General features: G+C 42.8%; 1 protein-coding gene across 2 annotated transcripts in view; it reads left to right on the top strand.

The window, feature by feature from the left end:
- PITPNC1 (phosphatidylinositol transfer protein cytoplasmic 1) overlaps positions 1-11,647 on the top strand; it is a 77,389-nt gene extending 65,742 nt beyond the window's left edge. Inside the window, exons 7-10 of one of the 2 annotated variants that reach the window (XM_079323202.1) lie at positions 1,030-1,185; positions 1,872-1,935; positions 4,734-4,852; positions 8,340-11,647. In XM_079323202.1, coding sequence (XP_079179328.1) covers positions 1,030-1,185; positions 1,872-1,935; positions 4,734-4,852; positions 8,340-8,345 — 345 coding nt within the window. In that variant the 3' untranslated portion in view covers positions 8,346-11,647. The remainder of the gene's footprint in view (positions 1-1,029; positions 1,186-1,871; positions 1,936-4,733; positions 4,853-8,339) is intronic. The other variant, XM_079323201.1, reaches the window with a different exon arrangement.
- Positions 11,648-12,751: the final 1,104 nt, after the last annotated feature.

The following is a 12,751-nucleotide window of genomic DNA, read 5'->3' as shown; positions in this document are numbered from 1 at the left end:
GCTCACACTGAATGAAGCAAAATGAAGATCAGAGTAGTCATCAATTTTTTTGTGTTTTTTTCTCCTGATTGTCATCCATTTAATGCACAATTTAAGCACTATTTAAGTACACTGAACTGCTTTTGTAAGAAAGGATCTCCCCAGACCTCAGCACTGGGGAAAGAACACAGCTGAGCACTGCTGGTTACTCCTTAGGACAGATTTTAGAAATTCCACTATGAATTTTCTGAAGTGACATAATTTTCAAGTTGTGACAATCAGTGCTTAACCATAAATTATTTCTATTTACAAGATATAATTAGCAGGATTGGACATAAAGGGAATTAGAATTATACCAATATGGAAAATGACACTTTCATAGATAAAATTGTATCTTGCACAGATGAAAGTAAACTTTAAAAAGACGAACTAATGTCTTTAATGGTTTTATGAAATTATGTTGTAATTTCAATGGTGTAGTTTCTGTGATTTCCCAGTTCCTGGAAGAGAAACAGAGTTGGGATTACTCATTGTTTGCTCATAACTCATTATAACCAGAGTTGGATAAACTGCAGGAGTTTCCTACTTATCTTAGGATGAGCAAGTTCACTTAAAACTGAAAATGGCCTTGTCAGGGTCAGTGTTTAAGTGCCAAAGCTCCAACTGGACCCGAATTTCAGGGCACAGGTGTGGGTGGAAAGTACAGGCAGTTTGCACCAAGGGGCAATGGAAAAGCAGCCTCTGGAAAAGGCACTTTTTTTCCCCAAAGGCCATAAATAACCCTTGGACTGCACTGCACTGTAATGACTTGCAATAACAGAAAATGTCCTGGATGATATGATTGTCAATGCATCTCCAAGAATATGCTGCCATTGATTCACTGCCAGGCTTGGATTTTAGGATATCCTAGTGCATTTTAAAAGTCCATTTCCTATTACTTTTTCATAATATTTATTAGCATATTTTTGTCTTATCAAACTTTCACTTTAGCACACTGATAAACACAACTTCCCTTCCTGCATTTCCCTGTATGTTTTCTTTGTTTTGCAGGATCCCAAATACTTCAAGTCACAGAAAACTGGGAGAGGCCAATTGAAAGAAGGCTGGAGAGAGACCCATCAGCCAATTATGTGTTCCTACAAACTTGTGACTGTGAAATTTGAAGTCTGGGGACTTCAAACCAGAGTAGAGCAATTTGTACACAAGGTCAGTGAAACAGAAGCTGTTTCTTATCCTTCACATAAGCAGAACTCGAGCACTCACAGGAATGTGGCTGTGGCTGTGGAGAAGCCTGGGAGCTTGGCCCAGAATGCTCAGACCTCTCACAAGGTCTGAAAGAGCTGGAGCAGAGCCCAGGACTTCACTGTGGGTACAAACATCACAAAGCTCAGGCCTAAGGTTGGGGAAAACTACCAATAACATTTTCAGTGCTGTGGCCAATATGAGCTGAAGTATTTCTGAGTACACAGGGCTCCCATACACATTGCAGTGAGTGAGGTGGATAATTCCTTAGTAACAGATAGTGGGAAAGTTTTCTAATCAGTCTACTGATTGATTTTTTAAATCAATTAGTGAATAGCATAACTATGAGGTGATAAAAATTTTTGTAGTATTGACCTTCTACGTGTTTGGAAAACTAAGAAGGGAAAATAAGAGATCCAGAATGTCTAATTGGCCAAAGATTAGTGGAATCTGTAGACATTCCCAAATGGATCCCCATGCTAATCAAAGCCATGGTTCAGTGTTGGCAACAGATCCAGCTCCAGTGGGAAGCTGGACTAGGAGCCCTTCAGAGCCAGCATGGTCAGAGGATTTCTCACTTTCAGTCCTGTTGAAGAAAGCAGATGAGGTGCTTTGCTGCTGCTGAGGTTTCCCCCTTTCCTTGTTTGCAGGTGGTCAGAGACATCCTCCTGATCGGTCACCGGCAGGCGTTCGCCTGGGTGGATGAGTGGTATGGTGAGTGTCCTCCAGAGCCAGCCCCTCCAAAGGGCTGATGAGACAATCAACAGGTCTCCACTTGCTCTCATGAGTCACCAGGTCCTAGTGGGAGCTGTTCATGGGGGAGATGGAACCATGTTAATGATCATCTTCCACCCCCTTCCATGGGCAGGGACACCTTCCACTAGACCAGGTTGCCCAAGCCCAATCCAGCCTGGCCCTGCACACTTGAGGATTTGGGCAGCATCCAGGGATGCCTTCCCATCCCAGCAGTGCTCTGCAGCCAGGAGTCATCTGCATGGAGAGCCTTAACTTGCAGCCATTTCCATACTGCAGACTCCTAAGGCCTCTGATCCAAAACATTTCCAGCTTTTTAGGAAAGTTTTAAGCTATTGATATGGATTGCAACAAAGAAAAGATGGAGCTTTTCTGAAAAAATATGTACATAAGCATAAATCCTACAGGGTCTGATTCAGCAGCAGCTGCATGCAAAAAGTGTTGGGAATCCATGAGCCAGCTGTGGGAATATGGGCACTTCCAGTAGGACAAAGTAATCTGAATATCAAAAATTATCATCAGCCAATCACATTGTCTAAAATGAACTCTCTGGGTTTGTATCTTTTACTTGCATTTTCTGTAAGACATATCCATAATCACAGCTACTCTTAAAACACCTTCTGAGACAGGCCTGTAACATATCATGGGGATTTGGCAATATATTCAGAATGTAAACTACTTAAAGAAATTTATATCCAGCCAGAGAGTTCCTCAGAGCTAATTTTTTTAATTTTAGATTTGTTTTTTTTACCTGAAATAGAGCAATCCATTATTTTTTACCTGAAATAGAACAATCCTTGTACCAAGGTAGGGAAACTGCTGATTTCAAATAGAACAGCCTGACTTAATGTAAAAATTGAGCCCATAAATTTACTCCCAGTCTATCCAAAATATCTATACAGTGAGAGATGGAGAATGTCATTGAGGAGCGAAGTGTCAGCTGCACTTTAGCAGTTAGTGATAATGATGACAAATGAATAGCCATGAAGTTAAACATACCAAACAGGTTTAGCTCAAAAACATTTCACTGTAGATTTTCCCCTCCTAAGTTTGAAATTTCCCTGTCAAAAATACTCTTTCCACAAATGAAATATTGTGATACACAATTATCTTGTGGATTTTTCCTGTCAGAGTGAGCCTTTTTACTAACTTATATAGTGCATTTTTAAGAGCTTAATTATCAACCTAAGTAAAAAACCTAAAAAATGTGAACTTAATAAAATAGATATAATAATCTAGCATCAAGAATATAATTTTTAAATGTCTATTAGCATCTTTTAAAATGAAAGTTTGAGAAAAACCTGGAGATAGTGGTAGTCAGCTAAACTGAATCAAATAATCAGTAATAAATAATGTGTTATGTTAATGACTGGTTGCTGTTACTGACCATGTAAGTATGAATATGTTTTGTCATTTAATTTACTAAACTGTATTTAGCTTTATTATTGAGAAATTCTATTTTCTCAGTGTTACTTACTAATAAAGAGCATGTTCTCTGCTTGGCAAAGTGCATCCCAGCATGTTACTGACACAGCTTCTGAGCTTCTTTCTCATTCCAGTAACAGTAAAAGACTGAAAGAGATGAGTTAGGGGCATTCCATATTTCCTTTTGATCAAAATTTTAGACTGCATTTCTTTTTACTGATAAATTTTGAGATGGTGCTGCCACTACAACAGCTGAAGTTGTCTCTTGCTTTAAAAGCTGCCTTGTAAAGTCACAGCACAGAACAAGGAGTGGTGTGATACAAGAATTCCCAAATCCCAGTGGCACATCATAAATTTGAGGGAAATGGGAGCCTCAAGAGCAGATCACAGTGCATGACCAAGAGGGCACCCATTTGCAAGCAGACTGTGCTAAAAAAATGCTCTTTAAGTGTTTAAAGTAAAAAGTTGATGGCTGTTTTTATGAGGCTCTGAAGTTCCCAAAGCATCATAAAGAACAGACCAGACTCTGACACTGCTCCTGTTCTGACTCCTCACTGCCCAGTGGATTTATGGAAAACATGGGAATACTCACAAGAGTCACAGGTCAATGATTGGATTCTTTATGTTTTTGCTGGAGTTGTGCTTGGTGACAAATCCAGTTGAAGGTGTTGACATTGCCTGACAGGCTGTGCTGGGTGTCCCAGCCAGGCTGGGCAGTGCTCAGTGATCCTGCTGGGATCAGCCTCATTTGTGAGATATTTCTAGTTTTCATCATTCATTCAATTGCTTGAGGCTACACAACCATTAACATAGTCACTATTAATTCACTTCCCAGTTTAAGTGCTAGTTTCTGGAATCTATACTGGTGTGGGCTCTAAAACTAAGAATTTTGTTGGTTATGAGATGTACAATGCAAAGTTAACAAAAACTCTTTTTGCAAGTCCTGGAAAGGTAAGTAAATATTTATAATATTTCTGTATCTATCCTTTATTCCAAAAGATCTTCTAAAATCTCTTTAGAAGATCTTGGCCTTGGCCAAGGCTTGCACTTCAGTACTTCCTGCCTACCTTACATTACACAGAATCTCCTGAACAATTTCCACTCCTTCCTGTTCTCTGACTCCCTTTGACTTAACCTTGCACCTTCCTTGGCTGACACAACTACCTTTATGAGGCAATTTTCATAAAGCTAGTTGCTCCTTGCTTTTTAAAAAATCCTTTGTTGGCTTCTGCTGAAAGACTTCGTGTTCCTAGAACCTTCTCCTTTGGAAAAAAAAAAAAAAGAAGTTTGCAATGATTCAATGGAAAATGCCAACAATTTTGAACTTTTTACAGATATGACTATGGATGATGTTCGAGAATACGAGAAAAATATGCATGAAAAAACCAACATTAAAGTTTGCAACCAACATTCATCTACTGTGGATGAAATAGAGAGCCATGCCAAAGCAAGAGTATGTCAATTTTTAAAACATATTGCCCATCCTCAGCCAATGCACCTGCACAGACCAGAAAAGAGCAACCGATTGCTGATCAGTCAGTGGAATTTTGGGGAGGTTTTACTTCAATAAGAACAGAATCTTTCTCCATGAAGTGCAATCCTGCCTTTGGTTTGCACTGTAATCCTGCCAGTTATGTAAGGGAGGGTGGGGTTGGGCTCATATACAACTCCTTGGCTTCCAGGAAAACACAATGCTCAAATTTCAGTTGGATGCATAAAGAGGAAGTTAAAGAGGATTTTTACTTTCTATTCTTTGAATAGTTAAAAAATGCAGGAGTTCACAGTGGTCCAGTCAAAAAGCCAAGAACATGGGGAGTGGAAAACTTCTATGGAACTCACAAAATTCTTTGTTTCACCAGGAAAAAAAAAAAATCTAATGAGTTATTCACTCTTTTCAAGGTAACTTTAATGTCTCCTTTATTGATAAGCTACTGATAAGGTGGGAAGTATTTTCAGAAGTATGTGACAGTGGTTTGTGGGAAAGGTTTCTGTGTAGGTTCCCTGGTTCAAAGTCTGGAGATTTCATAAAGTAATTAATTACCTAATTTTGGCCCCACAAATAGAGGTCTAAAATTAGAGATTGATACTCTGCAAATAGAGAATATGCAGTGGCCCTTGCTCCTGAAATGTCATTATTCCTTTATTTCTGCTAATAGTGCTGTGGATCTCAATGCTGGTTTAGTCATGTAATCAGTGTGGGGCAAGGCCTGAAGGGCTCCAAGTCTTTCCTTGGCTCTTGCTCAGTGCCAGCTGTCCCCAGGAAGGTAATTCTTGTGTTTGTGACACAGCAGCTTCACTGACATCAAGGTTATTCCTTAGCAGAGAATTAGTTCAGATTTTGGCTCTACACTTCAGGGTTTGGTTCTGAATGAAGTCTGCCACCTGTAGTTTCCATGTGGAAAAATTGTCATTGATGTCAGAACAGAAGTTGTTATTAATGGGAAAAAAAAGTGAATTTGAGTCCTCCTAGCTAAGTGTGAGGTCTTTTTTACTTGAGTTTATATCAGAGCAGAAGGAAATTAAAGTAAATATAAGCTAAAAAGTAAAAGTCAATTGAAGAGTTTAATGTCTGAATTGAAAATTAAGTCTTAGAGGCTCCACTCAGCAAGACTTCACTTCAAAGGACAGTGCACTCAGAAACCTTACTGTCCCCTTCATTTATCCAAGACAGCTTTTGGTCCATGTCCTACAGAATTCCTCAATCAAAATCCCGGGGATTTCAGGGGGATTTGGGACAATTTGAGTGCAGAAACACTCCCCCACTGTTAGAGGGTGTGAAACGAAATGTAAACCAGCACAACAGGTTCAGAGCTCTCTCCAACACGAGTAGGTACAGTTCCCCTGGGACCATCTGCTTATTGCCAGCACTTCTGTCAGATCTGAACCTGGCGCTTCTCACTCCTAGCGAGTGCCAGTGTGGGCTGGAAGGTCCCTGGGATGTGGAGCAGGGGGAGCAGAGGCAGCACCATGCACACTTTTGTTTATTGAATGTGATGTTGGAACACAACAAGGTTGCACATGTCTGCAGCCGGGTAGGGGTAAAAAGCATCAGTGCTTGGAAGGACAGGATTTTGTCACACATTTGGTAATCCACACTGCCATTCCTGTGCTTCAGACACTCGAAAGTGTGAGATTTCTTAATTGATGAAAAGACTACTGATTTTATTCCTAGGTTTTTGAGCTTTCATAGTTCAAAGAATCTATAAATGGTCTAATGAAATCCTTCAAATTTATGAATTTAACTTGACATTCAGCAAAAAATCTTAACATTGCCTTCAGTTGGCTCGGTGGGCGTCTTGCAGGCACTGCAGACATGGAGCAGCAGGTTCCAGAAGAGCCTTGCTGATTTTCTGCTCAACTTCCCGGTTTGGAGCAGATGTCATTCCCTGCGCTGTGACGGGAGGTTTTGCTCCGGCAGAGCCCGTCCGCGCTGGGATCGCGCTGCCCTCTTGTGGGCTCCGGTACCGCGGGACAGCCCCGGTACCCCGGGATAGCCCCGGTACCCCGGGACAGCTCCGGTACCGCGGGACAGCCCCGGTATCGCGGGACAGCCCCGGTACCGCTCCGGTACCGCGGGACAGCTCCGGTACCCCGGGACAGCCCCGGTACCGCGGGATAGCTCCGGTACCGCTCCGGTACCGCGGGACAGCTCCGGTACCCCGGGACAGCCCCGGTACCGCGGGACAGCTCCGGTACCCCGGGACAGCTCCGGTACCGCGGGACAGCCCCGGTACCGCGGGATAGCCCCGGTACCCCGGGACAGCTCCGGTACCGCGGGACAGCCCCGGTACCCCGGGACAGCCCCGGTACCGCGGGATAGCTCCGGTACCGCTCCGGTACCCCGGGACAGCTCCGGTACCCCGGGACAGCCCCGGTACCCCGGGACAGCTCCGGTACCCCGGGACAGCTCCGGTACCGCGGGACAGCCCCGGTACCGCGGGATAGCCCCGGTACCCCGGGACAGCTCCGGTACCGCGGGACAGCCCCGGTACCCCGGGACAGCCCCGGTACCCCGGGACAGCTCCGGTACCGCGGGACAGCCCCGGTACCCCGGGACAGCCCCGGTACCTCGGGACAGCCCCGGTACCCCGGGACAGCTCCGGTACCGCGGGACAGCTCCGGTACCGCGGGACAGCCCCGGTACCCCGGGACAGCCCCGGTACCTCGGGACAGCCCCGGTACCCCGGGACAGCTCCTGGGAACGCGACTTCCCTCCCCAAGTGCTTTAGTCCCCCATCTCATTTCCCTGCGCTTTTGAGCAGTGGATTTGTCACCTGCCCAGCGCGGTTTAAGTGCAGCTCCCGGATGGGAAGTTGGGAAGCGCGGCTGTGAATGCGGTGCCTTTGTCGAGTGAGAGGAATTCTTTAGGCTTTAGCAGAGGAAAAGCAAAACAGGCTCGCTCCTGTGCATGAGGCTGCAGCTACAAGTCAATGGAAGGAGAATTTTTCATCTCTTAATAATTGCAGCAGATGAACAAACCATGACAACCCTTTGCCCACTTGGGCTCATAATCTAAATGAAAAATTTAAAATCCGTTTCGGTTGTATTTTGTTTGAAGTTCTGAAAAATGCTACCTGCTGATTATATCTAAACGTACACTTCAGTTCCCTGTGGACTAGCTGGATTTTCCCAGCAATTACAGAGGCAACAATCCTTATTCAGCTCAGACTCAATCTTTATTCAGCTCAGACCCAGGTAGAAGAAGCATTAGTACGTGATTAATGTACTTAAAACTTTGTTTCCTTCACATTGTGCTCATTGTGCTCCAGTCATCGCCTTACAATGGGGAGGCATTCATGTGGAGAATCACTTAATGAGATGCATGATAAGCAATCATTCCCTGATTTAGGATTTGGATGGAAGTAGTTTAACTGAGTTGATGAAATGATTATTTGAAATTATTCTAACATGTCTTTGTCTTTCATTCCTTCTCGTTGAAGACATGACAATGGATGAAGTCCGAGAGTTTGAACGAGCCACTCAGGAAGCCACCAACCAGAAGATTGGGATTTTCCCACCGGCAATATCTATCTCTAACATTTCCATGCCTTCCTCAACCCGCAGTGCTCCATCTAGTGCTCCATCAACTCCTCTCTCCACAGATGCTCCCGATTTCCTAGCAGTTCCCAAAGATCGGCCTCGGAAAAAGTCTGCTCCAGAAACTCTTACTCTTCCAGATCCATCGAAAAAACACTTTTAAATTAACCCTGCATGTTTCCTCATGATAAGCCATGTCTGCCACAGCAAGAGTGACATAACTCAATTGCTACAAAGGTCGTGGTGGTTTGTTGGTTGGGTTTTTCTGTTTGTTTCAAATAATCTTTCTGGTGTGGAAAGATGACTCCTTTCTTCAGAGCTGATCCTTAAAACCTTCTGAAATGTGCATGCAAGAGAAAGTAGTTTATATATTCCTAAAGTAGTGTTTCAAGCCATATGGTGCATCTTACTGACATCAATGGAACAGTCTGAGGGGATGCTATAAACGAAAACCAATCTTTCTGTAGCAGTATTCTGCCTGCAAACCCTCATCTAGGTCACAGCATTTATAATTAGGAGTAGGTATTAAGTAAATCTGCCAAGGACTTCTGAGGCAAATTAGTGCCAACGAGAATGCAGGGTTAACAGAAAAAAAAACCCTCCCATTTTCTTATTTTATAACCAATTTTCAAATCTTTCCCACTCTCAGGCTTCTCCTGCGTGTTCATAAACCTTTGATCTGTAACTCATTGTACTTAAACACCAACAGATCCACATTTTGCTTAATATGACTCAGGATTTGGGGCCTAAAACACAAACCACAAATATTTTCAAACCTAAAATATCACTGTATCAAAGCCCCAGTTGTAATTAATTACACCGACTTTGAGGCCATTGAACTATTTCTACCTTGCACAGAATTTGTAAAAGGAACCACCCATTTCTTGTAGATAATGTATTCTATTAACTCTCCCCTGTCCTTTTGTGAGCTCAGAGTGTTGGTGTTCATCAGTGGTGTTCTGTGACATTGAAAAAAGCAGCTGAATTGTGCCAGTTGAGAAACAAAACAATGAATTCTGTTTTTTTCTTCTCGCTGCAAGAAGAGTGGATAGTCAGGCTGGGTGACCTTGAATGTAAAGGAAAGAAAACAGGAGACTCCTTTTTCATTCCTGCCTCACATCTTTGCTAAACAGAACAATCTGACAGAGCTGGGTCCAGGCACTGCCTCCTTTGAGGAAGGGGCACAAAATCTGTCATTTCAAAAAGCAAACTAATCATGGGTGACGTTGAGGAACCAGAAGTGCTCTTCCTGGTCTGTGTGTGAAATCACTCTTCAATCTCAGGAATTCTACTGTAGACAAGGATGTTTCCCAGAGGGAAGTGTAGATAGTGGAAGAAGGAAAAAAATGAATGGCAGGAGTGGTTCCTTTTTTCCTTCCTTCCTCTTCAAAGCATGAACTGGGTGAGAACTTTCCCTGCTGTCCCCTTTGGAGCACTTTGCTCTCTTCCACCCAAGCTGCTGTTCCATGGCTGCTGCAGCTCCTGTCTCTTGGTGACATCACTGAGCCACTTCAATCCCCAGGGGATGGATGGCAGCTCCTACCTGAATCATGATCCCAGGGGGTGAGACTTTGTGCCACCACTGACAGTGCATGGATTTAGATAAAAAGAGACTTCTCCAAAGCTGAGCTGTCACTGAATATTGAACACTCAGTTTGGAGGTGCCCAGACCTGGGGCATGGTGGCTGAAGTGCAGCTGCAGCACAAGTTTTGTGGAATGTCTGGTATTTAGGGGAAGTTTTAGTAGCAGGAGTAATTCCACTGCCAACCTGTACTGAAACAAGTGTTTGTTTGTCTGACAGGGGGAATCCTGCAGTCAGCAAAATCCAGGAGCTCTCTGTAGCTTTGCTCTGCTCTGACTTCCTGCATTCTCCCATGTCCTGTCCATGCTTGGCTTGATTTTCTTCCCAGAGCTGGTAATTCCAAGTCATTGGTGACCTGATGGGTGATGCTGTTTTGTTTAAAAAGGAGTTGCTGTAATACTGAAAACAAAACTTTCCTACATTGGTTTATGGTTTCACCTTAACAAGGGTGCACACTGTGGGATCACAGGATCATGTGTAATCTTTTTATTGTTATTATTGGTTTACTATCAAGATTGGACAAAGGGAAACCTTTGAAAACATAACACATTTGTTGTTTTCTCATTGCCTGACTTTGGCCCATACAGAAATAGTTCAGGTCTGCTCCACCTGAAAGTCTGCTTCAATGGATTTTTAATTTGTCCAAGACAAATTTGCTCAGCTCTTTTCAGTGTCCTGGTGCTCACACGTGACTGTTTCTATTCACATTTTGGAATTTGGGTTTGACACAGATTATTACATCACAGCAGTCCCACATTTACTCATGTTTAACTGATTGATTTCCAATACATCGATCATGGTATTAAGTAGGTTTGGGGATAAGTCATTTGTGAAATCATTAGCCTACCTGAACAGGACAGATTTGAATATCTGCCTGGCAGAGATGTAGGAGAGAGACAGAGATCCTGGAGTGTCAGAGTGACAGGACACTCCCTGCTGTGCCCAGCTTCAGTCAGGGTCAGGAACAGCCTCTGCCTCACCTGCTGCCCAGCCAAGGCCAATTCAAAGATCTCTGATGTGCCCCTGCTTTGGATAAGAATGCCCCAGGTTTTACAAATTGTGGAAGTATCCAGTGCTGAGTTCTGCCTTGCTTTCCCCAGCAGACATCACCCACCTGGTCAATATGATCTTTAAATGCCTTTTTCTGTTTGGTTGGCTGCTATTTAGGGTAAGATAACTTTTTCTAGAATATTCCCAGCAGGCACACATGAAATTAGAAGGAAGGTCTGAGTATTTCAGTGTAACACCTTGAGAAGGTTTTTCAGTACTGCTTTTTCCCTTTCTCTTGTGTTTTCAGACATATCTAGGATTAAAAGAAAGAGTTTTGCAGGTGTTCCTCGCTTCGTTTGCAAAAATAAACTTTGCTGTGATTATTTGCTGAGTTCAGCCTCAGAGCATGGTGAACACAGCCATGCTCCTCCTCTCTGCCACAGTGACAAGAGTTCTGTGATGCAGCTCTGCTGGGACTAGGCAAGGAATCGTTTATCAAGGAGAATACAGTTCAGAGCAAAAACTGTGACCAGTTTGTTCAGGTTTCTGTGAAAACCTCCAGGCTTTGCTTGTACTTTTGTGTATTTGGGACAGAACGACCATTGCAAAACAACTGGCAATTCAGTGTAGCTTCAGAAGGGTTGATCTCCTAAAAAATCAAAAAAGGAGGAACCCACAAAAGTTGTGAGGAGCAAGCAGCACATTCCTGAAATGTACTCAGTGGGATTTCTTATGAATGTAATGGTTAATTTTGTAAAGGATTGGATAAATCCTGTGGAAAGAAACTATTTGACCTTGTTCTTTGGCTTTTTTGGTTATTCTGGAAGGTGATTTTGTGACATCTAGTAGCCAATTTGCATTAATTGCTGCTGTAGAGACTTTGAAACTGAAATATTTGTTCCTTGAATTTCAGTTTGTAACAAGACCGCTATACTTTGCTAAAATTGCTTTGAAGCTTGCTGCACTATAACTTCAAAACAATGTGTTATCCTTTGAAATAAGCCAAATGTATATGCTTTTTATGAATTAGTGAGTGCAGTAAGAGAGAATTCAAGATCTTGTCAATAGGAGATTTTCTGTTGCCATTGTTTGGACTTGGTTTTCTATGTGTAAGTTAAAATTGCTAAATAAGTCTAAAAATATTTTGCTTTAAATGAACAGCATGGTCATTGAATTATGATCTCCTGTAGTTTTGTGGTGTCACTAAAACAGGTTTTATTGGTTTATTTCACTTCTGTGATAATTCCATGTGATTCTGTTATGTCCAGTAATTAATTTCTTTTATTTAGAGCACTGATGGCAACATCAGGCAATGCATCACCACCATCAGAGAAGGACCAAGTCTTGGTTTGCTCTGCACGTTCAACAGTGCAAGGCTCAGCAGGAGAATTTGACTGTCATTTTCCTCATATCACTTAGTTTCTGTTTTTTCCAAGTTATTTATTATTTTTAATATTGTCTTTTTCGTTGCGTTTTGTTGTAAATAAACTACCAACAACTATTCTTTACAATGGCGGCTGTTTTCCCTTACTGGGACTCCTCTAGGCAGGAACCTCCTCATTAACATGTACCATTGACATTTCTACCCCAGCTCTGCAAGTCACTTCCTCAAAGTTAAACAGCACAAAGAAATAGCTGTGTGAGGAAAATGTAAAGCACTTACAGCTTCTCCTGGATTCTGTTGTGCCCCAGCTCTGTAAAGGTTTTACCCGGGCAGGTGCCCCATGAGTCTGGCATTAGCC

Source organism: Erithacus rubecula, assembly GCF_903797595.1.
Source record: "Erithacus rubecula genome assembly, chromosome: 20".
Classification (NCBI taxonomy): Eukaryota; Metazoa; Chordata; class Aves; order Passeriformes; family Muscicapidae; genus Erithacus; species Erithacus rubecula.
This window is presented reverse-complemented; position numbering and strand designations above follow the sequence as displayed.